The sequence below is a fragment of the Drosophila ananassae genome, chromosome XR, assembly GCF_017639315.1.
Source record: "Drosophila ananassae strain 14024-0371.13 chromosome XR, ASM1763931v2, whole genome shotgun sequence".
Lineage (NCBI taxonomy): Eukaryota > Metazoa > Arthropoda > Insecta > Diptera > Drosophilidae > Drosophila > Drosophila ananassae.
In genome coordinates this window covers 10,938,418-10,963,146 of record NC_057932.1, presented here as the reverse complement: position 1 = coordinate 10,963,146, position 24,729 = coordinate 10,938,418, and the positions used below count along the sequence as shown (strand labels likewise).

General features: G+C 37.9%; 4 protein-coding genes across 18 annotated transcripts in view; 3 read left to right on the top strand and 1 right to left on the bottom strand.

Moving 5' to 3' along the window:
* The first annotated feature begins 2,202 nt into the window (after positions 1-2,202).
* LOC6504246 lies at positions 2,203-6,357 on the top strand. Of its 2 annotated transcripts, XM_001967349.4 has the most exons (10): positions 2,203-2,360; positions 2,414-2,864; positions 3,232-3,343; positions 3,396-3,519; positions 3,572-3,798; positions 3,925-4,474; positions 4,529-4,892; positions 4,961-5,373; positions 5,431-5,807; positions 5,863-6,357. In XM_001967349.4, exons 1-10 carry the CDS (start codon positions 2,319-2,321, stop codon positions 6,089-6,091), a joined length of 2,889 nt encoding a protein of 962 aa, XP_001967385.4. In that variant the 5' UTR covers positions 2,203-2,318; the 3' UTR covers positions 6,092-6,357. The 2 variants fall into 2 exon arrangements, with proteins under 2 accessions (XP_001967385.4, XP_044573245.1); XM_044717310.1 differs by lacking the exons at positions 3,396-3,519; positions 3,572-3,798.
* Positions 6,358-7,786: 1,429 nt separating this feature from the next.
* LOC116655306 lies at positions 7,787-11,941 on the top strand. Of its 2 annotated transcripts, XM_032452951.2 has the most exons (10): positions 7,787-7,944; positions 7,998-8,448; positions 8,816-8,927; positions 8,980-9,103; positions 9,156-9,382; positions 9,509-10,058; positions 10,113-10,476; positions 10,545-10,957; positions 11,015-11,391; positions 11,447-11,941. In XM_032452951.2, exons 1-10 carry the CDS (start codon positions 7,903-7,905, stop codon positions 11,673-11,675), a joined length of 2,889 nt encoding a protein of 962 aa, XP_032308842.1. In that variant the 5' UTR covers positions 7,787-7,902; the 3' UTR covers positions 11,676-11,941. The 2 variants fall into 2 exon arrangements, with proteins under 2 accessions (XP_032308842.1, XP_032308843.1); XM_032452952.2 differs by lacking the exons at positions 8,980-9,103; positions 9,156-9,382.
* Positions 11,942-13,370: 1,429 nt separating this feature from the next.
* LOC116655313 lies at positions 13,371-17,534 on the top strand. Of its 2 annotated transcripts, XM_032452978.2 has the most exons (10): positions 13,371-13,528; positions 13,582-14,032; positions 14,400-14,511; positions 14,564-14,687; positions 14,740-14,966; positions 15,093-15,642; positions 15,697-16,060; positions 16,129-16,541; positions 16,599-16,975; positions 17,031-17,534. In XM_032452978.2, the coding sequence occupies exons 1-10, from the start codon at positions 13,487-13,489 to the stop codon at positions 17,257-17,259; spliced, it is 2,889 nt and encodes a 962-aa protein (XP_032308869.1). In that variant the 5' UTR covers positions 13,371-13,486; the 3' UTR covers positions 17,260-17,534. The 2 variants fall into 2 exon arrangements, with proteins under 2 accessions (XP_032308869.1, XP_032308870.1); XM_032452979.2 differs by lacking the exons at positions 14,564-14,687; positions 14,740-14,966.
* A 2,084-nt stretch (positions 17,535-19,618) lies between these two features.
* LOC6504270 (Ca(2+)/calmodulin-responsive adenylate cyclase) overlaps positions 19,619-24,729 on the bottom strand; it is a 57,496-nt gene continuing 52,385 nt past the window's right edge. For 6 of the 12 annotated variants that reach the window (XM_032452969.2, XM_032452974.2, XM_044717459.1 and 3 more), the window contains 3 exons: positions 23,478-24,634; positions 21,453-22,138; positions 19,619-20,590 (listed from right to left, as the gene is read on the bottom strand). In XM_032452969.2, the coding sequence (XP_032308860.1) occupies positions 20,160-20,590; positions 21,453-22,138; positions 23,478-24,634 (2,274 nt within the window). In that variant the 3' untranslated portion in view covers positions 19,619-20,159. Of the gene's footprint in view, positions 20,591-21,452; positions 22,139-23,477; positions 24,635-24,729 lie in introns of those variants that run through there. The other 6 variants (XM_032452976.2, XM_032452977.2, XM_014903756.3 and 3 more) reach the window with 2 other exon arrangements.

The window sequence follows — 24,729 nt, the reverse complement described above, 5'->3', positions numbered from 1 at the left end:
GTTCGAACGTGCTGATAAATAACGGCCACTCCTCCGGATCTCCACTGAATGTTGGAAGATCTTTGGATATAGCTTGCCGGGCCGCTATTTGACTGCTCGTTGGTGAATCTGTAGCTCAAACCATCCCGGCTTCCGGTACATCTGTGGGATTCATCTGCATGAGAAGTTTATACTTTTCTTTTATAAACTTTGCCTCCGATTGCCTTTTCTCCTCTAGCATCTTTAAAAGCAATTGGTTCCTAGTCCTTTCCGGATTTCCTTCCTGCGCGTGTGTGTTCTCTCCGCTGCCGGCCGTATCGATTAGAGTATCGACAGCTAGCGCTTTGTCGTGCGGTTCGGGGGTGGTCATTGCGTCTTCGCGTGTTTGAGGCTGTACCGGTGATCTTTGCATACTGCCGTACGGTGCTATATGGCTGCAACCCGCGAGGCAGAAATCGCAACTCCAGTCCTTGCTCTCAATGTCGTCCTCTACGCCGGCACACTCAAAATGGTACCACCTTCCGCAAACGTCACACTCAACCCAATTTTCTGACGCTGTCTCGTTTTTGTTCTCACAAATTTGGCACACTTCTATGTTCATGCTGCGTGTTCTGACGCGTCTGCATGTATACGTGTGCTTCTTCGTTCGATCTGAGTGCTTACCTAGCTTTTCTTTCTAGGGCAGCCACGCCTTTACCTCTGCCTTGATCCATAAGAGTCCTTTCGTTCCTGTAATCGACGTGATCAACTCGACCTAGCTGTTATCTGCTAGGAATCCGACGCTTTGATCCGTAGGTAACGAAGTTTTTTCAGAACGAGGTTTTATAAACGAAGTTTTTTAGAAATGTTATCGCCGGGACGTATGGCTCCTACGTTTCTTTAGCAAACACAATTTCTCTTAATAATAATCTTAATTAATCCATATGCGTGCCACGAAAAGTGTGAAAAGCTAAAAAACTTCGTGTTTTTTCCACACGTTATCTTCACCGTTTTTTCCTATCCTTTTTTATAGCGATGGCCGACGCTTTGCCTTCTTTTGGCCGTTACTAACCTATCGATAAGTTTACATATGTGTGCTTATTCTAACAATTCAAATTTAAATCAAAAATTCTATTACGGCGGCAACACACATGATAATATTAATTTAGCGATATTTTAGAATGATAAAACGGCCAATTTAATTATTATAACATAAAATAAAGCCAATATTATTGGTTAGATTTGAATTAAATAGTTTAATAAAGGATATTATTATGTGTTACAACAAAAAAAAGCTAAATCATAATAAAATGTAAACTTCATGTGTTTTTAAGGAGACAATTTACACACTATTTGTGTTTTTTTTTATAAATTTTTATTTAGTAAATACTATTTACTTGTTATAATATACCTTTACCTTTTTGATTATCCAATTAAATGTCTGAATGGCTTCTCTTAGATCAATGTTTCATCAATTCAACCTTTTCAATTTATTATTTAAGCCTCCAATGCTAGTCCGGTTTAATACCAGATCAGACCCAAATCCTAGTACATATGTATGTATGTACAGATATCGCAAAACACCATTGTACGCAACACTATGTAACTATCGATAGTATACACATCTGCCCCAAGCGCATGTTCTGTCATAATTATGGCATAGAGGTGGAGAAACATCGATGTTTTAAAAAAAAACATTGATGAAACATCGAAACTGAACTCAATAACTTCAAATTTATACTAGTTATTCGATGTTGCCTATCAACCACATCTGCTTTAAGCCTGGTGCGGTGATCTGATATTAATTCACCTTTCTTGCTGAAAACCCTTTCCAACTCGAATATGAAAACATTCATATATTAAAAATACATTACATTACATATGAAAATAACTAATTAAAATTGAAAAAAGTATGTAACTTTTAAAATCCGTTTTTTTACATAAGTGGTGCGACAAAAACATCGATGGTGGCCACAAAGCTTCGATTTTTCAAACAATTTTAAAAACATCGATGCATCGATGTTTTTTCACCTCTATTATGGCATCTTATCACTGCAGACGGCAGTCCACGAGGTGACGAACTCACCTAATATGTGACGAACTAATTAAATATTACAATTTAAAATAATAACGAATTTAAATATTCATTATTATTTTATTATTAATTAATTTAATTAATTTGTAGTTATTTATAATTTTTTTTAATTTTGCCTTTTCAGCATCAATTTCAGTAAGTTTCCACTTCTAACTCCGAAAGTTCTGGCATCACTGTTTCTAACATAGCGTTTTGCGCACTTTTTCAACTCTGACATGGTCCGCCAATAACAAAAGTTTAGAAGTTGAAGAATTTTCTAATAAAGATGAATTTTGTCAATGGCTTATCAACCGGAGAAAAGGTTACGGTAAGTATTCAGATTAATGATTTATGTCTCAAAATTAATAAATTTGATGTTAGGTGGTGGCCGAACGATTCATTACGGAGTTTCTGCGTGCGGCGACACTGGATCCAAAAAATTGGATGGCCAAAGCGTCGCATCATTTTGTGGCACAATGTTTCCATGTTGTTGGTCTAAAGCTCGACGTTAGTGTGAAGGAATTCAGCCGGACGCAAGATCATCCGTATCCCAAAGTGAATCCCGATTACGTTTTCGTTCCCGTGCCGTTTGTACTGGAAGCAGTGGACTCGTTTTTTGATGTTGTCCCTAATCTGTTGGCCGAAGTTTCTGTGGCCTTGGAGAAGGATTTAAGCCGAAAATCTCAATACGATAAGGGGGACCCGTTCCTTCAACGGACGCACCCAATGACTTCCTACATTCGACTGATCATCAAGTGGAATGGAGTGGTCCATTCGGTATGCAAAGACATAAAGAAGAATAGATATTACTGCGAGCCCCTCACCAGAATATGTAGGTACCGAAGCAAGATATGTTAATTTTTTTCCAAATATGTGTAAAGCAGTAAGGCTTAGTTTCCAACCCTAAAATATACAGTTATAATTCAGGATGTCAATTTCTATGCAAATTAGTTAATAGTTAATTTTAAAGCTAATTAAATAGTTGAGACTTTGCAAAGCCCTGAATTCAGATGCCTTACGAAAGGTCGGTTAAAATTTTTTAGGACATTGACTTGGGTTTTCATATTTAATTAGACCTTTTACTTATCTTTCTCTTTTGTACTAATTTTTTGCTCAAGTATTTTTTATATCTCCATTAGAGAATTGAGGGTTTATATAATATACAACTAATGATTGGGTTTATCTTTATCCATACAAAGCTTTCAGTATTCTAAAAGGTATGTCTAAACTGCTGCCAAGATTCGCCAACTCCTTTGCTGGACTCCAAGGGATATGTCACGCTCTCTCCATAGATGTTCGCCTCGGGATCTTGTAAGTAACTTGTATTCACATACATCGTCACTGATTTTTTAAATACTCGCAGATATCATGAAACCTGTCAACTCATCTTGACTCCCATGTTGAACATGTTTCAAGAGAACTTTAGAACGTTTTGTGGTGTGAAAAAATATGGTATCGACTTTGTCTACTTTGTGTTAACCATTCAGGAAAGACTCGTACTTCCTATTCGAAAAAGAACTTCAATGAACTTAATTTCAGATGAAAGATGATGATTGTTACATTAAGGCTTATGAGTTTCTAAACACAATGATACAGGATTTTTACAAAAAGAAACCGCGCGACGAAAACAAGAACCTTTATTTACGTATATTTACTAACGAATTGATCACAGAAAAGTTTCTGGCTATGCAATTTGAGGACCTTAAATCCAGTCGGTCTAAGCCTCTTCTCTCTGCCATTTTAGAATACTTATTGACGCTTCAAAAGTAAGACAAAATTGCTGTTTTGTAATAATTATATTTAATTACTAAACTTACTAAAACTTAAATTAAGATTGAATCTCGTTGGAAACATTTTTCGTGTATAAATTTAAAAAATTCAACATTTTTCAGCCATGTGGTCAGTACGGAGTGCTTTCGGGACAATTTTCATGAGGTATTGCTTGCGCTGATCTTGCGAATGCCGCGTGCTTCTTCTGGTATTAGTTTACTAGCGGCTAATCTTTATATAAAGTTATCCAAACGAAAGTACAGAAATCACGAAATAGTTTATCATATATTGGAGGCATACATAAAGACGCCGCATGCCACCCGAGAAAATACTATCTACGATTGTTTCAGAGTTAAACTTTCTCGCTACTTAAAAGAACTGATGATTTATTTTCCTGAGCTTCAAAGCTTCGAGTTTCACGCCTTAATACTGACGACTCCAAATGCGCGAATCGAATTAAGCCTAATATCTGCTCAATCCCTAAGCATAATCTTTGAATTGCATATGGCGCAATATTCCATTTCACAGGACTCACGTCAACAGGTGCACCTCATATTGCGATGTTTACCAGCTCTAGTGACAACGCCATCACTCCAAAGTGGCGCGCGGAATATTCTCTACAGTATCTACAGTCTCACTGATTTCCGATTAGTGGCAGAGCACGAAATTGAGGTGAGTTATTTGAAATGAAAATAAATTAACCTACATTGCCCGGTTTTTTTCCAGGCGCTGCGTGATCTCGAACATTTCTGCCTGAACAGATTTCTAACCGACGACACTCTTGACCACTCAGAGTTCCAAGGACTTTTTGGAAACATATCGCTATCTGCTGCTGTAACTGGAAATGAATTAATGCACCCAACAGTAGCAACCACTTTGCGCACTCAGCATGCACAGCTTTGTATCCAGTTGAATGACGTTGATTCGGGGGCCCCTGAATCGACAGAAGTTCTAGAGGCATATGTAAAGAATTTACGGCGCATACACAGCCTCTTATTGTTAGACAAGCTTCCGCATAATTATTACAAAGATATTTGTGAGTCGCTGGCGCAAATTCTGCTGAAAAAGACCTTTCAACATGAAGATTTAAGTAAGATTAGTCACTTTTATGTCTTTTTATGTTTATTAACTTTACTTTGTTATCTTTCACGATTTCAGTTATGTACGGCTCTGAGAGTTTAGCTTTAATTCTCGTCCGGCAATACAGTACAATTGATGTCTTAGACGATGAATCGGGTCTAAGTATATCAGTTCTAGCACAGGAGCTCCTAGAGTTCTGTCTAACTGAGCTTACTAAAGCTAAGGAAGACATAAGGCGGTCGATGTTTCTTTTTTGCTCAATTATCGAACTATATATTGGTCGGATAGACTGCTTAACCCTCGGTGCTGATGCATATGAAGTGATTATAGAATCGCTGATCACACTGCCGCAAACTTTTCTACCTAAATCAAATCCACTCATCTTAGAGTGTATGCCAGATATGTATCATATGTTCCGAGAGCTTTTAAAAGTGGATCACATTGAATTGACAAATAATCGCATATGGAAGATTGTCATGCAATATCAAATGGTGAGAGTCGGTATCTTAATAACTTCCCTATTTGTTACCTTTTTTTATAATTTCCAGCCTGGAAGCACTTTAAAGTATTTGGACCCCGAACTTAAGGAACTTATAATTGTTCTTATTGAATATAAGATCGAAACCTACGTCCATTGTCTTTCAGTTATACTGTTAAAACTAAATAACGATGAAAGAAGTCTGAAACACGCTTTGGACGTACTATCGGCACACTTGAATCTGATTAAAACACACGCCAGTACTTTGGACTCCTGGGTACTTCCGTTAATTATCTTTCAGAAGTCTCTAAATTTACTGATCAAAAGCATTCGCGTCCGACGATCACAAGTTACCGGCTCAAAGAAACAAAATCGTCTTCTGCCACTTAATACTTTTTCACTTCTTATAGAAAGCTTGCGGCTTGAGGCACCACATTTTATGAGAATGTAAGACATTTGAATTTTTCAACGATATTATTTTACAAATTATTGTTTTTAATAGGGCCGAGCTTATGAACATTATTAAAATGGAGTCTTATGGATCCGTGGAAAATTTAGAGATAGATAAGTTTATAATCCATGTTAGCGAGCTCAAATATAAGTGCGAGGATGAAGCCTTGGCATCTACTGGCGATGCATGCTTTGAGGGTAAGCTCTTAGCGTTGCCGGCTGGACCGTTAAATTATTGGCAGCATACTGCTTTGGAAACAATGGAAAACTCTCAACTATAATCATAAGTATCACATGAGGAAAGTAAATTTTATTTTTGTTATTTATAGTTTTCGGTAACAGGAAATATTAGAAAATTTTCCAATTATCTGAATATCTCATTATCTTATTCCAACAATTATCTGAATATCGTCCTCGCTTAAAAACAAAAAATGCATTTTCTCATGGATTCCTATTGTGTAAACTCAGCACACAAATCTTTTAAATTTTCCAAAAGTAGAAGTTTCTGAAATTTCATTATTTTTAAATTTGTTGAAATAAAACTATTAAAACAATATACCGACTTTTTGTTGTTCCTTTAACCCCTATCTAAAAATCTAGAAGTTTAGCTATCATTTTCAGCTGTCAGCATTTGTATTTTTCGAAAAGAGTACCAAAATATGGCCAAAAGTGTGCAACGAATTGAAAAGACAGCTCTGTCCCTATATAGTATACATATTCTTGATCAGGATCAACAGCCGAGTCGATAAAGCCATCTCCGTGCGTTTGTTTTTATAAACGTTTATATCTCAGGGACTCTACCAAAAAGATGGAGCTCTAAGAGTGGCTTTTAGACTTCTATAATAACCACGCAGCTACATTTTTTTTAAAGCTCCAGTATAATGACAAGTTTTGATAGCAATCTATTTCAAAGGCCAATCTATTTCTGGAATACAAAATAGAGTCAAATGCAAAAAAGTATGGAAAAAAATGTGGATTTCTTTAAAAAATTTGTTTAATGAAAAATAGCTTTTATTCTAGTAAGGGTGTGAGGTGGGAGGAGAGAGAAACGGGTCGTATACAGTGAGGTAATTCGACTATAGCCATTCTTGTTCCAAAGGTTTTGTATAATTTATGTATTGTGTTATTGGTTTTTTTCTTTTTAAATTTCGTTTTCTAAATTTTTTTACATTATACTTCATACTATGTATTCAAAAACTCATCCGGGGACTGAATCCTTGCTTGCGAGAAGTTGCTTTTTCACAAAAAAATGTTCGACATAGGTCTCAGCAGTTTTTGTTGTTCGGGAGAAGTCTTACAAAATTAATTCTCTTTAATTAATTAATCTTCCAAAACTAAAGAACTTTCAAAAACTAAAGAAAGAACACCCAGAAATAAAACACATATTGAATACATTTTTGTACATATATAGTAGATATATTATTTTTGTTGACATATTTGATATGTTGCCATTTTATTTATTTAAGTTTAGTAAATTTATATTCTTAAAGTAGGCCTGCCATCCGCTTAGTTGCGTGGTGCGGTGATCTGATATTAATTCACCTTTCTTGCTGAAAACCCTTTCCAACTCGAATATGAAAACATTCATATATTAAAAATACATTACATTACATATAAAAATAACTAATTAAAATTGAAAAAAGTATGTAACTTTTAAAATCCGTTTTTTTACATAAGTGGTGCGACAAAAACATCGATGGTGGCCACAAAGCTTCGATTTTTCAAACAATTTTAAAAACATCGATGCATCGATGTTTTTTCACCTCTATTATGGCATCTTATCACTGCAGACGGCAGTCCACGAGGTGACGAACTCACCTAATATGTGACGAACTAATTAAATATTACAATTAAAAATAATAACGAATTTAAATATTCATTATTATTTTATTATTAATTAATTTAATTAATTTGTAGTTATTTATAATTTTTTTTAATTTTGCCTTTTCAGCATCAATTTCAGTAAGTTTCCACTTCTAACTCCGAAAGTTCTGGCATCACTGTTTCTAACATAGCGTTTTGCGCACTTTTTCAACTCTGACATGGTCCGCCAATAACAAAAGTTTAGAAGTTGAAGAATTTTCTAATAAAGATGAATTTTGTCAATGGCTTATCAACCGGAGAAAAGGTTACGGTAAGTATTCAGATTAATGATTTATGTCTCAAAATTAATAAATTTGATGTTAGGTGGTGGCCGAACGATTCATTACGGAGTTTCTGCGTGCGGCGACACTGGATCCAAAAAATTGGATGGCCAAAGCGTCGCATCATTTTGTGGCACAATGTTTCCATGTTGTTGGTCTAAAGCTCGACGTTAGTGTGAAGGAATTCAGCCGGACGCAAGATCATCCGTATCCCAAAGTGAATCCCGATTACGTTTTCGTTCCCGTGCCGTTTGTACTGGAAGCAGTGGACTCGTTTTTTGATGTTGTCCCTAATCTGTTGGCCGAAGTTTCTGTGGCCTTGGAGAAGGATTTAAGCCGAAAATCTCAATACGATAAGGGGGACCCGTTCCTTCAACGGACGCACCCAATGACTTCCTACATTCGACTGATCATCAAGTGGAATGGAGTGGTCCATTCGGTATGCAAAGACATAAAGAAGAATAGATATTACTGCGAGCCCCTCACCAGAATATGTAGGTACCGAAGCAAGATATGTTAATTTTTTTCCAAATATGTGTAAAGCAGTAAGGCTTAGTTTCCAACCCTAAAATATACAGTTATAATTCAGGATGTCAATTTCTATGCAAATTAGTTAATAGTTAATTTTAAAGCTAATTAAATAGTTGAGACTTTGCAAAGCCCTGAATTCAGATGCCTTACGAAAGGTCGGTTAAAATTTTTTAGGACATTGACTTGGGTTTTCATATTTAATTAGACCTTTTACTTATCTTTCTCTTTTGTACTAATTTTTTGCTCAAGTATTTTTTATATCTCCATTAGAGAATTGAGGGTTTATATAATATACAACTAATGATTGGGTTTATCTTTATCCATACAAAGCTTTCAGTATTCTAAAAGGTATGTCTAAACTGCTGCCAAGATTCGCCAACTCCTTTGCTGGACTCCAAGGGATATGTCACGCTCTCTCCATAGATGTTCGCCTCGGGATCTTGTAAGTAACTTGTATTCACATACATCGTCACTGATTTTTTAAATACTCGCAGATATCATGAAACCTGTCAACTCATCTTGACTCCCATGTTGAACATGTTTCAAGAGAACTTTAGAACGTTTTGTGGTGTGAAAAAATATGGTATCGACTTTGTCTACTTTGTGTTAACCATTCAGGAAAGACTCGTACTTCCTATTCGAAAAAGAACTTCAATGAACTTAATTTCAGATGAAAGATGATGATTGTTACATTAAGGCTTATGAGTTTCTAAACACAATGATACAGGATTTTTACAAAAAGAAACCGCGCGACGAAAACAAGAACCTTTATTTACGTATATTTACTAACGAATTGATCACAGAAAAGTTTCTGGCTATGCAATTTGAGGACCTTAAATCCAGTCGGTCTAAGCCTCTTCTCTCTGCCATTTTAGAATACTTATTGACGCTTCAAAAGTAAGACAAAATTGCTGTTTTGTAATAATTATATTTAATTACTAAACTTACTAAAACTTAAATTAAGATTGAATCTCGTTGGAAACATTTTTCGTGTATAAATTTAAAAAATTCAACATTTTTCAGCCATGTGGTCAGTACGGAGTGCTTTCGGGACAATTTTCATGAGGTATTGCTTGCGCTGATCTTGCGAATGCCGCGTGCTTCTTCTGGTATTAGTTTACTAGCGGCTAATCTTTATATAAAGTTATCCAAACGAAAGTACAGAAATCACGAAATAGTTTATCATATATTGGAGGCATACATAAAGACGCCGCATGCCACCCGAGAAAATACTATCTACGATTGTTTCAGAGTTAAACTTTCTCGCTACTTAAAAGAACTGATGATTTATTTTCCTGAGCTTCAAAGCTTCGAGTTTCACGCCTTAATACTGACGACTCCAAATGCGCGAATCGAATTAAGCCTAATATCTGCTCAATCCCTAAGCATAATCTTTGAATTGCATATGGCGCAATATTCCATTTCACAGGACTCACGTCAACAGGTGCACCTCATATTGCGATGTTTACCAGCTCTAGTGACAACGCCATCACTCCAAAGTGGCGCGCGGAATATTCTCTACAGTATCTACAGTCTCACTGATTTCCGATTAGTGGCAGAGCACGAAATTGAGGTGAGTTATTTGAAATGAAAATAAATTAACCTACATTGCCCGGTTTTTTTCCAGGCGCTGCGTGATCTCGAACATTTCTGCCTGAACAGATTTCTAACCGACGACACTCTTGACCACTCAGAGTTCCAAGGACTTTTTGGAAACATATCGCTATCTGCTGCTGTAACTGGAAATGAATTAATGCACCCAACAGTAGCAACCACTTTGCGCACTCAGCATGCACAGCTTTGTATCCAGTTGAATGACGTTGATTCGGGGGCCCCTGAATCGACAGAAGTTCTAGAGGCATATGTAAAGAATTTACGGCGCATACACAGCCTCTTATTGTTAGACAAGCTTCCGCATAATTATTACAAAGATATTTGTGAGTCGCTGGCGCAAATTCTGCTGAAAAAGACCTTTCAACATGAAGATTTAAGTAAGATTAGTCACTTTTATGTCTTTTTATGTTTATTAACTTTACTTTGTTATCTTTCACGATTTCAGTTATGTACGGCTCTGAGAGTTTAGCTTTAATTCTCGTCCGGCAATACAGTACAATTGATGTCTTAGACGATGAATCGGGTCTAAGTATATCAGTTCTAGCACAGGAGCTCCTAGAGTTCTGTCTAACTGAGCTTACTAAAGCTAAGGAAGACATAAGGCGGTCGATGTTTCTTTTTTGCTCAATTATCGAACTATATATTGGTCGGATAGACTGCTTAACCCTCGGTGCTGATGCATATGAAGTGATTATAGAATCGCTGATCACACTGCCGCAAACTTTTCTACCTAAATCAAATCCACTCATCTTAGAGTGTATGCCAGATATGTATCATATGTTCCGAGAGCTTTTAAAAGTGGATCACATTGAATTGACAAATAATCGCATATGGAAGATTGTCATGCAATATCAAATGGTGAGAGTCGGTATCTTAATAACTTCCCTATTTGTTACCTTTTTTTATAATTTCCAGCCTGGAAGCACTTTAAAGTATTTGGACCCCGAACTTAAGGAACTTATAATTGTTCTTATTGAATATAAGATCGAAACCTACGTCCATTGTCTTTCAGTTATACTGTTAAAACTAAATAACGATGAAAGAAGTCTGAAACACGCTTTGGACGTACTATCGGCACACTTGAATCTGATTAAAACACACGCCAGTACTTTGGACTCCTGGGTACTTCCGTTAATTATCTTTCAGAAGTCTCTAAATTTACTGATCAAAAGCATTCGCGTCCGACGATCACAAGTTACCGGCTCAAAGAAACAAAATCGTCTTCTGCCACTTAATACTTTTTCACTTCTTATAGAAAGCTTGCGGCTTGAGGCACCACATTTTATGAGAATGTAAGACATTTGAATTTTTCAACGATATTATTTTACAAATTATTGTTTTTAATAGGGCCGAGCTTATGAACATTATTAAAATGGAGTCTTATGGATCCGTGGAAAATTTAGAGATAGATAAGTTTATAATCCATGTTAGCGAGCTCAAATATAAGTGCGAGGATGAAGCCTTGGCATCTACTGGCGATGCATGCTTTGAGGGTAAGCTCTTAGCGTTGCCGGCTGGACCGTTAAATTATTGGCAGCATACTGCTTTGGAAACAATGGAAAACTCTCAACTATAATCATAAGTATCACATGAGGAAAGTAAATTTTATTTTTGTTATTTATAGTTTTCGGTAACAGGAAATATTAGAAAATTTTCCAATTATCTGAATATCTCATTATCTTATTCCAACAATTATCTGAATATCGTCCTCGCTTAAAAACAAAAAATGCATTTTCTCATGGATTCCTATTGTGTAAACTCAGCACACAAATCTTTTAAATTTTCCAAAAGTAGAAGTTTCTGAAATTTCATTATTTTTAAATTTGTTGAAATAAAACTATTAAAACAATATACCGACTTTTTGTTGTTCCTTTAACCCCTATCTAAAAATCTAGAAGTTTAGCTATCATTTTCAGCTGTCAGCATTTGTATTTTTCGAAAAGAGTACCAAAATATGGCCAAAAGTGTGCAACGAATTGAAAAGACAGCTCTGTCCCTATATAGTATACATATTCTTGATCAGGATCAACAGCCGAGTCGATAAAGCCATCTCCGTGCGTTTGTTTTTATAAACGTTTATATCTCAGGGACTCTACCAAAAAGATGGAGCTCTAAGAGTGGCTTTTAGACTTCTATAATAACCACGCAGCTACATTTTTTTTAAAGCTCCAGTATAATGACAAGTTTTGATAGCAATCTATTTCAAAGGCCAATCTATTTCTGGAATACAAAATAGAGTCAAATGCAAAAAAGTATGGAAAAAAATGTGGATTTCTTTAAAAAATTTGTTTAATGAAAAATAGCTTTTATTCTAGTAAGGGTGTGAGGTGGGAGGAGAGAGAAACGGGTCGTATACAGTGAGGTAATTCGACTATAGCCATTCTTGTTCCAAAGGTTTTGTATAATTTATGTATTGTGTTATTGGTTTTTTTCTTTTTAAATTTCGTTTTCTAAATTTTTTTACATTATACTTCATACTATGTATTCAAAAACTCATCCGGGGACTGAATCCTTGCTTGCGAGAAGTTGCTTTTTCACAAAAAAATGTTCGACATAGGTCTCAGCAGTTTTTGTTGTTCGGGAGAAGTCTTACAAAATTAATTCTCTTTAATTAATTAATCTTCCAAAACTAAAGAACTTTCAAAAACTAAAGAAAGAACACCCAGAAATAAAACACATATTGAATACATTTTTGTACATATATAGTAGATATATTATTTTTGTTGACATATTTGATATGTTGCCATTTTATTTATTTAAGTTTAGTAAATTTATATTCTTAAAGTAGGCCTGCCATCCGCTTAGTTGCGTGGTGCGGTGATCTGATATTAATTCACCTTTCTTGCTGAAAACCCTTTCCAACTCGAATATGAAAACATTCATATATTAAAAATACATTACATTACATATAAAAATAACTAATTAAAATTGAAAAAAGTATGTAACTTTTAAAATCCGTTTTTTTACATAAGTGGTGCGACAAAAACATCGATGGTGGCCACAAAGCTTCGATTTTTCAAACAATTTTAAAAACATCGATGCATCGATGTTTTTTCACCTCTATTATGGCATCTTATCACTGCAGACGGCAGTCCACGAGGTGACGAACTCACCTAATATGTGACGAACTAATTAAATATTACAATTAAAAATAATAACGAATTTAAATATTCATTATTATTTTATTATTAATTAATTTAATTAATTTGTAGTTATTTATAATTTTTTTTAATTTTGCCTTTTCAGCATCAATTTCAGTAAGTTTCCACTTCTAACTCCGAAAGTTCTGGCATCACTGTTTCTAACATAGCGTTTTGCGCACTTTTTCAACTCTGACATGGTCCGCCAATAACAAAAGTTTAGAAGTTGAAGAATTTTCTAATAAAGATGAATTTTGTCAATGGCTTATCAACCGGAGAAAAGGTTACGGTAAGTATTCAGATTAATGATTTATGTCTCAAAATTAATAAATTTGATGTTAGGTGGTGGCCGAACGATTCATTACGGAGTTTCTGCGTGCGGCGACACTGGATCCAAAAAATTGGATGGCCAAAGCGTCGCATCATTTTGTGGCACAATGTTTCCATGTTGTTGGTCTAAAGCTCGACGTTAGTGTGAAGGAATTCAGCCGGACGCAAGATCATCCGTATCCCAAAGTGAATCCCGATTACGTTTTCGTTCCCGTGCCGTTTGTACTGGAAGCAGTGGACTCGTTTTTTGATGTTGTCCCTAATCTGTTGGCCGAAGTTTCTGTGGCCTTGGAGAAGGATTTAAGCCGAAAATCTCAATACGATAAGGGGGACCCGTTCCTTCAACGGACGCACCCAATGACTTCCTACATTCGACTGATCATCAAGTGGAATGGAGTGGTCCATTCGGTATGCAAAGACATAAAGAAGAATAGATATTACTGCGAGCCCCTCACCAGAATATGTAGGTACCGAAGCAAGATATGTTAATTTTTTTCCAAATATGTGTAAAGCAGTAAGGCTTAGTTTCCAACCCTAAAATATACAGTTATAATTCAGGATGTCAATTTCTATGCAAATTAGTTAATAGTTAATTTTAAAGCTAATTAAATAGTTGAGACTTTGCAAAGCCCTGAATTCAGATGCCTTACGAAAGGTCGGTTAAAATTTTTTAGGACATTGACTTGGGTTTTCATATTTAATTAGACCTTTTACTTATCTTTCTCTTTTGTACTAATTTTTTGCTCAAGTATTTTTTATATCTCCATTAGAGAATTGAGGGTTTATATAATATACAACTAATGATTGGGTTTATCTTTATCCATACAAAGCTTTCAGTATTCTAAAAGGTATGTCTAAACTGCTGCCAAGATTCGCCAACTCCTTTGCTGGACTCCAAGGGATATGTCACGCTCTCTCCATAGATGTTCGCCTCGGGATCTTGTAAGTAACTTGTATTCACATACATCGTCACTGATTTTTTAAATACTCGCAGATATCATGAAACCTGTCAACTCATCTTGACTCCCATGTTGAACATGTTTCAAGAGAACTTTAGAACGTTTTGTGGTGTGAAAAAATATGGTATCGACTTTGTCTACTTTGTGTTAACCATTCAGGCAAGACTCGTACTTCCTATTCGAAAAAGAACTTCAATGAACTTAATTTCAGATGAAAGATGATGATTGTTACATTAAGGCTTATGAGTTTCTAAACACAATGATACAGGATTTTTACAAAAAGAAACCGCGCGACGAAAACAAGAACCTTTATTTACGTATATTTACTAACGAATTGATCACAGAAAAGTTTCTGGCTATGCAATTTGAGGACCTTAAATCCAGTCGGTCTAAGCCTCTTCTCTCTGCCATTTTAGAATACTTATTGACGCTTCAAAAGTAAGACAAAATTGCTGTTTTTTAATAATTATATTTAATTACTAAACGTACTAAAACTTAAATTAAGATTGAATCTCGTTGGAAACATTTTTCGTGTATAAATTTAAAAAATTCAACATTTTTCAGCCATGTGGTCAGTACGGAGTGCTTTCGGGACAATTTTCATGAGGTATTGCTTGCGCTGATCTTGCGAATGCCGCGTGCTTCTTCTGGTATTAGTTTACTAGCGGCTAATCTTTATATAAAGTTATCCAAACGAAAGTACAGAAATCACGAAATAGTTTATCATATATTGGAGGCATACATAAAGACGCCGCATGCCACCCGAGAAAATACTATCTACGATTGTTTCAGAGTTAAACTTTCTCGCTACTTAAAAGAACTGATGATTTATTTTCCTGAGCTTCAAAGCTTCGAGTTTCACGCCTTAATACTGACGACTCCAAATGCGCGAATCGAATTAAGCCTAATATCTGCTCAATCCCTAAGCATAATCTTTGAATTGCATATGGCGCAATATTCCATTTCACAGGACTCACGTCAACAGGTGCACCTCATATTGCGATGTTTACCAGCTCTAGTGACAACGCCATCACTCCAAAGTGGCGCGCGGAATATTCTCTACAGTATCTACAGTCTCACTGATTTCCGATTAGTGGCAGAGCACGAAATTGAGGTAAGTTATTTGAAATGAAAATAAATTAACCTACATTGCCCGGTTTTTTTCCAGGCGCTGCGTGATCTCGAACATTTCTGCCTGAACAGATTTCTAACCGACGACACTCTTGACCATTCAGAGTTCCAAGGACTTTTTGGAAACATATCGCTATCTGCTGCTGTAACTGGAAATGAATTAATGCACCCAATAGTAGCAACCACTTTGCGCACTCAGCATGCACAGCTTTGTATCCAGTTGAATGACGTTGATTCGGGGGCCCCTGAATCGACAGAAGTTCTAGAGGCATATGTAAAGAATTTACGGCGCATACACAGCCTCTTATTGTTAGACAAGCTTCCGCATAATTATTACAAAGATATTTGTGAGTCGCTGGCGCAAATTCTGCTGAAAAAGACCTTTCAACATGAAGATTTAAGTAAGATTAGTCACTTTTATGTCTTTTTATGTTTATTAACTTTACTTTGTTATCTTTCACGATTTCAGTTATGTACGGCTCTGAGAGTTTAGCTTTAATTCTCGTCCGGCAATACAGTACAATTGATGTCTTAGACGATGAATCGGGTCTAAGTATATCAGTTCTAGCACAGGAGCTCCTAGAGTTCTGTCTAACTGAGCTTACTAAAGCTAAGGAAGACATAAGGCGGTCGATGTTTCTTTTTTGCTCAATTATCGAACTATATATTGGTCGGATAGACTGCTTAACCCTCGGTGCTGATGCATATGAAGTGATTATAGAATCGCTGATCACACTGCCGCAAACTTTTCTACCTAAATCAAATCCACTCATCTTAGAGTGTATGCCAGATATGTATCATATGTTCCGAGAGCTTTTAAAAGTGGATCACATTGAATTGACAAATAATCGCATATGGAAGATTGTCATGCAATATCAAATGGTGAGAGTCGGTATCTTAATAACTTCCCTATTTGTTACCTTTTTTTATAATTTCCAGCCTGGAAGCACTTTAAAGTATTTGGACCCCGAACTTAAGGAACTTATAATTGTTCTTATTGAATATAAGATCGAAACCTACGTCCATTGTCTTTCAGTTATACTGTTAAAACTAAATAACGATGAAAGAAGTCTGAAACACGCTTTGGACGTACTATCGGCACACTTGAATCTGATTAAAACACACGCCAGTACTTTGGACTCCTGGGTACTTCCGTTAATTATCTTTCAGAAGTCTCTAAATTTACTGATCAAAAGCATTCGCGTCCGACGATCACAAGTTACCGGCTCAAAGAAACAAAATCGTCTTCTGCCACTTAATACTTTTTCACTTCTTATAGAAAGCTTGCGGCTTGAGGCACCACATTTTATGAGAATGTAAGACATTTGAATTTTTCAACGATATTATTTTACAAATTATTGTTTTTAATAGGGCCGAGCTTATGAACATTATTAAAATGGAGTCTTATGGATCCGTGGAAAATTTAGAGATAGATAAGTTTATAATCCATGTTAGCGAGCTCAAATATAAGTGCGAGGATGAAGCCTTGGCATCTACTGGCGATGCATGCTTTGAGGGTAAGCTCTTAGCGTTGCCGGCTGGACCGTTAAATTATTGGCAGCATACTGCTTTGGAAACAATGGAAAACTCTCAACTATAATCATAAGTATCACATGAGGAAAGTAAATTTTATTTTTGTTATTTATAGTTTTCGGTAACAGGAAATATTAGAAAATTTTCCAATTATCTGAATATCTCATTATCTTATTCCAACAATTATCTGAATATCGTCCTCGCTTAAAAACAAAAAATGCATTTTCTCATGGATTCCTATTGTGTAAAGTCAGCACACAAATCTTTTAAATTTTCCAAAAGTAGAAGTTTCTGAAATTTCATTATTTTTAAATTTGTTGAAATAAAACTATTAAAACAATATACCGACTTTTTGTTGTTCCTTTAACCCCTATCTAAAAATCTAGAAGTTTAGCTATCATTTTCAGCTGTCAGCATTTGTATTTTTCGAAAAGGGTACCAAAATATGGCCAAAAGTGTGCAACGAATTGAAAAGACAGCTCTGTCCCTATATAGTATACATATTCTTGATCAGGATCAACAGCCGAGTCGATAAAGCCATCTCCGTGCGTTTGTGTTTATAAACGTTTATATCTCAGGGACTCTACCAAAAAGATGGAGCTCTAAGATTTTGCTTTTAGACTTCTATAATAACCACGCAGCTACATTTTTTTTAAAGCTCCAGTATAATGACAAGTTTTGATAGCAATCTATTTCAAAGGCCAATCTATTTCTGGAATACAAAATAGAGTCAAATGCAAAAAAGTATGGAAAAAATGTGGATTTCTTTAAAAAATTTGTTTAATGAAAAATAGCTTTTATTCTAGTAAGGGTGTGAGGTGGGAGGAGAGAGAAACGGGTCGTATACAGTGAGGTAATTCGACTATAGCCATTCTTGTTCCAAAGGTTTTGTATAATTTATGTATTGTGTTATTGGTTTGTGTTATTGGTTTTTTTCTTTTTAAATTTCGTTTTCTAAATTTTTTTACATTATACTTCATACTATGTATTCAAAAACTCATCCGGGGACTGAATCCTTGCTTGCGAGAAGTTGCTTTTTCACAAAAAAATGTTCGACATAGGTCTCAGCAGTTTTTGTTGTTCGGGAGAAGTCTTACAAAATTAATTCTCTTTAATTAATTAATCTTCCAAAACTAAAGAACTTTCAAAAACTAAAGAAAGAACACCCAGAAATAAAACACATATTGAATACATTTTTGTACATATATAGTAGATATATTATTTTTGTTGACATATTTGATATGCTGCCATTTTATTTATTTAAGTTTAGTAAATTTATATTCTTAAAGTAGGCCTGCCATCCGTTTAGTTGCATAAACATTCTCAAGCTGCGAGTCCCGCAGACGCCTCTTCAAAATACAATCTGATTCCCGAAAAGTCCAGACAGACTTTTTGGCTATAAGGCCTACGCACCGATAATTTGTATATGTAGATATATGTGACAGATGACTGTCCTTGCGTGCACTTCCTTTGCTGTGCCTTCGCACTCTTGGTTTCATTTGGTTCACAAAAATAAATATTCATGCATGCATATGCGATTTCCTAAATATTTTTTCATCTGTTTCAACTCTATGTACATATACATATTTAGTTTGTATAGTGTCTGCGGCAGATAGACCGATCTGCGCTGTTTGTGTCTTGTTTCTGTTTTTATTTGCATAAGAAGTTTATCTGTGGGCTGTTTGCGGTTTAGCTGTGGTTGTAAATTTTATTGCTTCCGTGGCATTTTAATTGGTATTTAGTATTTCATTATATTCGGCGCTCCTATTAGGGAGACTCAAAAATTTCACACACAAAATATGGATTTATTTGTTTGCATTATCCTAACATTTGCACAGCTGAACAATGTTTGTCTCTCAGTTTTCGCCCGTTTGGCTTCGAATCCGGCAACAATATCAAGAATATTTTATGTATTTCCCCGCCCTAACCTTTAATATTTGCGAATCAAACTCAGGTTCATCATATCGAGTATCCTATGTACAGATCTTAGGCCAAACATAAATATAGTGTACGATTACAATTGCGATTACGGTTACGATTACGAGTACGAATACGATGCGTGTGGCAAATGGCAAATAAATTGGTTTGAAAATTGTGCGGGGACTCTGGGGGCTGAGGGGGACTTAGAGTCGCTCTTCCTCGTCCTCCAGCTTCCTGGGAACCTAATCTAGAAATTCGCAAAACAAAGCTTTGCCTTTTAGCCCGACAGTGGCACAAGATGGTAATCAAACGCTTGGCGTATTAACAGAAGGGAAGCATTGGGATTGGTGTCCGAAAAAGCGGGAGCTTACGTATATTTATAATCTGCTCTTGGGGGCGGGATCTTAACTCTCCTAATCAAGTGGTCTCAACGGTTGGGAATTCTCGGTGTTCAAAAACTCAGCTTGAACTCAAGTCGCAGTCTATGGGCGATTAATAGCCTATGGTCTAGATGGGTAAATAATAATTGTAACACTTAGCTTTATTTACATCATGTCATGCATTGGTAACTGACTACCACATCTTATTCGATTACTTAAATAAAGACTCGTACTTAAATAACAAATAACTAAGTCCATGGGAGGTCGTGGGTCCAAGCGCCGTGGATGTCTCGAGATGCGGCTAAATATCAATCGAATTTCGCAGGGATACTGGAACTCTTATAAGCAATGATTACACAGGTGTTTAGATACAATACACATATGCATTAGAGATTATAGATAGTTATGCATATACTAGGTATATGAATATATTCACTACTGCCACAGTAAAACCATGTTCCGTCTAGTCCGCATTCCAAATACCGAATAGGTCTTTAAGCAGCTGCTTCTCTATCTCTCGTACATAAATATATATATATATCTGTCTCCTAGTCTAGCTTAGGTTTACACTAGGTAGCTCTATTCCTAATTAATAGATACCATTTGCACGTGGCAATAACAACGTTTGAGTTTTTACCGCCTCCTTATCCATAAGTACTTGTCCCCCTCACTCTCCCAGCTCCTCCACGGACTGCACTCTTGCCGCAGTCTGGTTTTGGGCTTGGTTGGGGGCTTGGGTTGCACCTTGTGCCTGGGATGGTGCCTGGGTCTGCTGCTGCATTTGCGAGGACGATGACAACTGCTGGGCCGGCGAGGAAGGAGGCCCAAACTTGCTAGTGATCTTGTGCGAGACACTGACAATGGCCAGCTCGTGCTTGGAGTCCATGTCGCAATCGTAGAGGCCGCTCAGCGAGTCCAGGCTGAGCAGGCGAGAGCTGGCCCGGCTGGACACCGATGTGTCGTCCACGTCCGGAGCGTTGTACAGTGAATTGACGTCTGACAGGGCGCCCTCCGCGTCGGTGAGGCCAGCCTCGTTCAGTAGCGATATGTTCTCCAGGCCGGGCTCATCCGTAATGTAGCCTGTGGACTCGGCGCCACCTGAAAGAAAAGGAATTGATTGTTAGGGTTTTGCGTAAACAGGTTAAGGAAACTTAATGGCAAATAGTATCTTCTGTACAAATTACAGTCTATATATTGCTGGGTTTCTATAAAAAACCCAGTCGAGTATATTAATATTTTCCAAGTCGATGCTTGTGCCATCTAAGAGACAATAGTTGCTAAGAGTCGATAAATGATGAAATAGTTAAGTCAGTGAGATGAGATTTCCGCTAAATTCCTAATAACATATTTTTCTCCTCCTATGTAGCTTTTGTAGCTATGTAATGTCGATTCCAACTTTTAATAACTATTAAATACTGAAAGTTCGAATATGAGTTAGAGTTTTAAATTGGAGAAAAACGTTTTTTCCGACAAAGGTTTAAACTTTTCTGAGGAGAAAAGAAGGATCTTTCAGAAAAAAGGAAAATTGTTTTCAATTTTAGAGAAATTTTAAATAGATGTTTCTCTTTTGAAACCATGCAGAATACGGTTGGAGAAAAGTTTCCCCTTAAAACTATGAGCAATTTTTTATTCAAAAATATTTAATTTGTCTCACAGATATGAGGTTACTAAAAAGATTAAAACCTTTGTTCAAGTATGTATGTTATTTGGAGAAGGAATCCGTCTCCAACCCCATAAAATCTGTCCGTTTGTGTGTTTGCCCGCCTGCCTGTACCAACGCGTGGATCTCAGAGACTATAAGAGAGCTTTAGGACTTTTCATGAAGACTCCTATAATACTGCTATTAGTTCCTTGCAAAATTACAAAAAAATTAAGATTAAGATCCCATCAATGGGAAAAGCATCATATTTACGGGCACCTCCTGAAACTCCTAATAGTAAATATCCTAATAGCTTCTTACCTGTGGCCTCCTCGCGGCAATCGTCGTCCGACCACTCCGACTGGCTCTCCAAGGGATTGGAGTCTATGGACTGGTGGTTCATGTGCGTCGCCCCATACTTCAGCTCGTCGTTTATCACATTCGCCTCGAGGCCGCGATGGCTGCCGTTGGTTAGCGGTGCCGCCTTGTGGTGTCCCTCGTCTCGCTCCTCTTCCTCGTCCTCCTCCTCGTCGTCCTTCAGGTGCGCCCCAACACCCGCCTCCGGCCGCTTATGGCTGAGGTCCAGCTTCTGGACACGCTTTTGGCGCACATCGCGACCCACCTCGTCGTCCTCGAACTCCTCGTCGGCCAGGTTGTCCTCCGTGTCGTCACGATCCTCCTGCTCCTGCATGTGGTTGTAGCGCTGTTGCTGCTGCCTCGTCTGGTGGTGATGGTGGTGGTGGTGGTGGTAGCGTCGCTGCTGCTGCGGCGGCGGTGTATGGCCCGCTCCGTCCAGGCTGTCGTGGCTGTACTGGAGCTCCTTGGATCGCGGCCTCTGGCGGTGTGTCCTCTGCTGCTGCTGTTGCTGTGGATGAGGATGAGGATACGGATGGGGATGAGTTCCTCCGTGCAGCTCCTTGGCAGCTTGCATTTCCAGCAGGGTCAGCACTTGGAAGTGATTGCGATTCTCGTGCAGGATCTCGCACGATTCCGTATCCGAGGTTTGCCTGCAAAAGTCATATCGATGCGATTTAGAAAAATATAAAAAAAAACAAAAGAATCGAGACACAAGGCCATCCACCAACCGATCGTGAAAGCTTTGAACCTACACCACACAATATTGAATGGAAAGTCCCGTCGAGTACAATGATATAAATATTAATAGGATGCTAAGTGTATCCTTCATCATGGTAAAGCAATGCCAATTTCTAGGTTATAACAGGTAACAATGAATGTGGGAAATCCTTGGGAAAATGAGACAGTGTAGTGTTTTGAATGCGAATATTAAAGTGTTAGAATTATAAAACTGAATAATACAAAATAGAATAACATAATATTTATGGCCTGTACAAAAATGTTGGGTTGATTAACAGCCTGTTTATTGCTTAACTTACTTATTTGTTCTCTATATAAATATTGTTGTTAAATAACTCTTCACATATATTGCTGAAATTTTAATTTCCAAACTAAGTTGGTGAATATATTTAAATATTTTAAGCAATAAATACAAAAAAAAAAAATAAAATAAAATATTTTGCGGAGCTAGTCGGATATAAAACTCTGGATCGTATGACCAACATCTCATAACCATGATCATAAGAAATTATAAAGCTTTATATACAACTTTTATGTTAAAACTATTTTAAAGGGTAACACCACAACATAGAGAAATTTTATTTTTTTTCTTAAAAAATAGTTTTACTATCCTAGAATACCGTAAAAGGAAAATTGAGGAGAAAAACAAATTTATTAGGCCTTCATTTTAAATTTAGTGTGGGAGAGCCCTTCCTTCCCAAAGGAAGTTGGAAAGTTTATACGTTTTACTCAAATCACGGTTTTTAAAATTGTCACGCAGAACAATTTTAGGAACAATTTTCAATATTTTATATATTTTTAAATAAGTTTTCACTTCATATTTTTAAATTGACCGCGAATATGAAGTGAAACCTGTATAGATTTTATGATACACTAATCGGGCGATTTTTATTAACGAATAACTTCTCCAATTTTAATTAAATTATTACTTTTTTACGTTTACGTTACGTTTTTCACTAGCTATACTATACTATACATTGGTTACTATGGGGTTACCCCATAATTAATAAATTTCCTTACTTCCTGTAACTTTTAAAAAGTCAGTAGTAGACTTTTTTTTTAGTAATAATAGACTCAGGTGCAGATTTGAAGAACCATAATAGACTCAGGTACAGATTTGAAGAACCAAAGTAAATTTTATATTTTCTTAGTTATTATTCTTGGAATTCAAGGGCTGCGGGTTCCGGACCAAAGACCGAATCTACTCTCGACAAACTGCACACTGGCCACCACTGGACTCAGACTACTCACATTTGGCTCGACTCCGAGGGGTTCTTGTTGCGCGTTATCTCCTTGATGGCCTCCAGGCCCACCGGGTGCTTGGAAATGACGAAGCTGTTGCTTGCGGGCAGCTCCGCCGTGGGATGCTGCTGACTCAGTTGTTCCGACCGGAGGTCTCGGTTGCTGCTCTGGTTGTTGTTGCCGCTGTTGGAGTTGGTGCCACTGCCGCCGCTCAAGTTGCCGTTGCTGCTGCCGCTGCCGCCGCTGCCGTTTCCGACCACCGACCCGGATCCTGCGGTTCCTGCGGCCACATGGCCATTAGTGGAGCTCAGCTTGGAGTTGCTCAGCGAGTAGCTCAACTCCCGACTGCCGTTGCTTGTTGTGTGGTCAGTGGTGCCAGTGGTTCCAGTGGCCGTGGTGGTGGTTGTGGCCGCCAGGCAACGGGCTCGCGAGGATTCGTTGAGTAGACGCTGGAGCTCCCTTTCAAAGGGCGACTTGGTGGCTGTCGGCAGCCCGTTAGAAGCCACTCCGCCGGCACCACCACCGCCTCCTGACAGCGCTTTCTGGTAGTCGAAGCTGCTGCAGCTGTCGCCCTTGGCCTGGGTGTTGCTGTTTGTGTGGCTGGTGGTGTGCTGGCCCTGGCTCTCGGTGGTGGAGCTCTGGTCAAAGTCGTGCAGCTGAGTCATGTCTACCACCGGGGAGGTGGGGTCCACCTGAATGTCACAGGGGTACAGCCACTGTAGCGGGTTAACCAGCCCCCCGGCGGCGCCTCCGTTCCGGTGATGTGCTGGCAAGTGGGGCAGGTGGTGGCGCGGCGAGTCCTCCTCGCATTCGCCCTCACCCTCGGTGGTCTTGGAGTAGCTCTCGTCCGAACTGCTCATCGACGGGGAATGCGGGCGAGAGCTGAGATCATCCGTGGAGGACATCTCGCGGTTCTCCTCCAGCTCCGGCGGCAGTTTCGGCAGCGGCTTCATGTACGTCCGGATGCCCGGCGCCGGATTCGGAACGGGCTTCGGCGGCAGCTGCGGCAACGGCGGCTGCTGCGAATACAGTGCGTACTGGCGCTGCGACGGATGTGCCACAAACTGGTCCTGCCCGGGATTCAGCTGCTGCTGGTGCGACAACATGGTGTTGGGAGAAGTGTAACGTGGTGGCTCATACTTTGGCGCATGCTGCATGGGCATGATCTGGGGGCGTGGTTAGTCGGAGTCGGTGTCGGTGTCGGTGTCGGATGAGCAAGAGATAGATGTGCGGGCATGCAAAGAGCGGACACAGAGAGTTA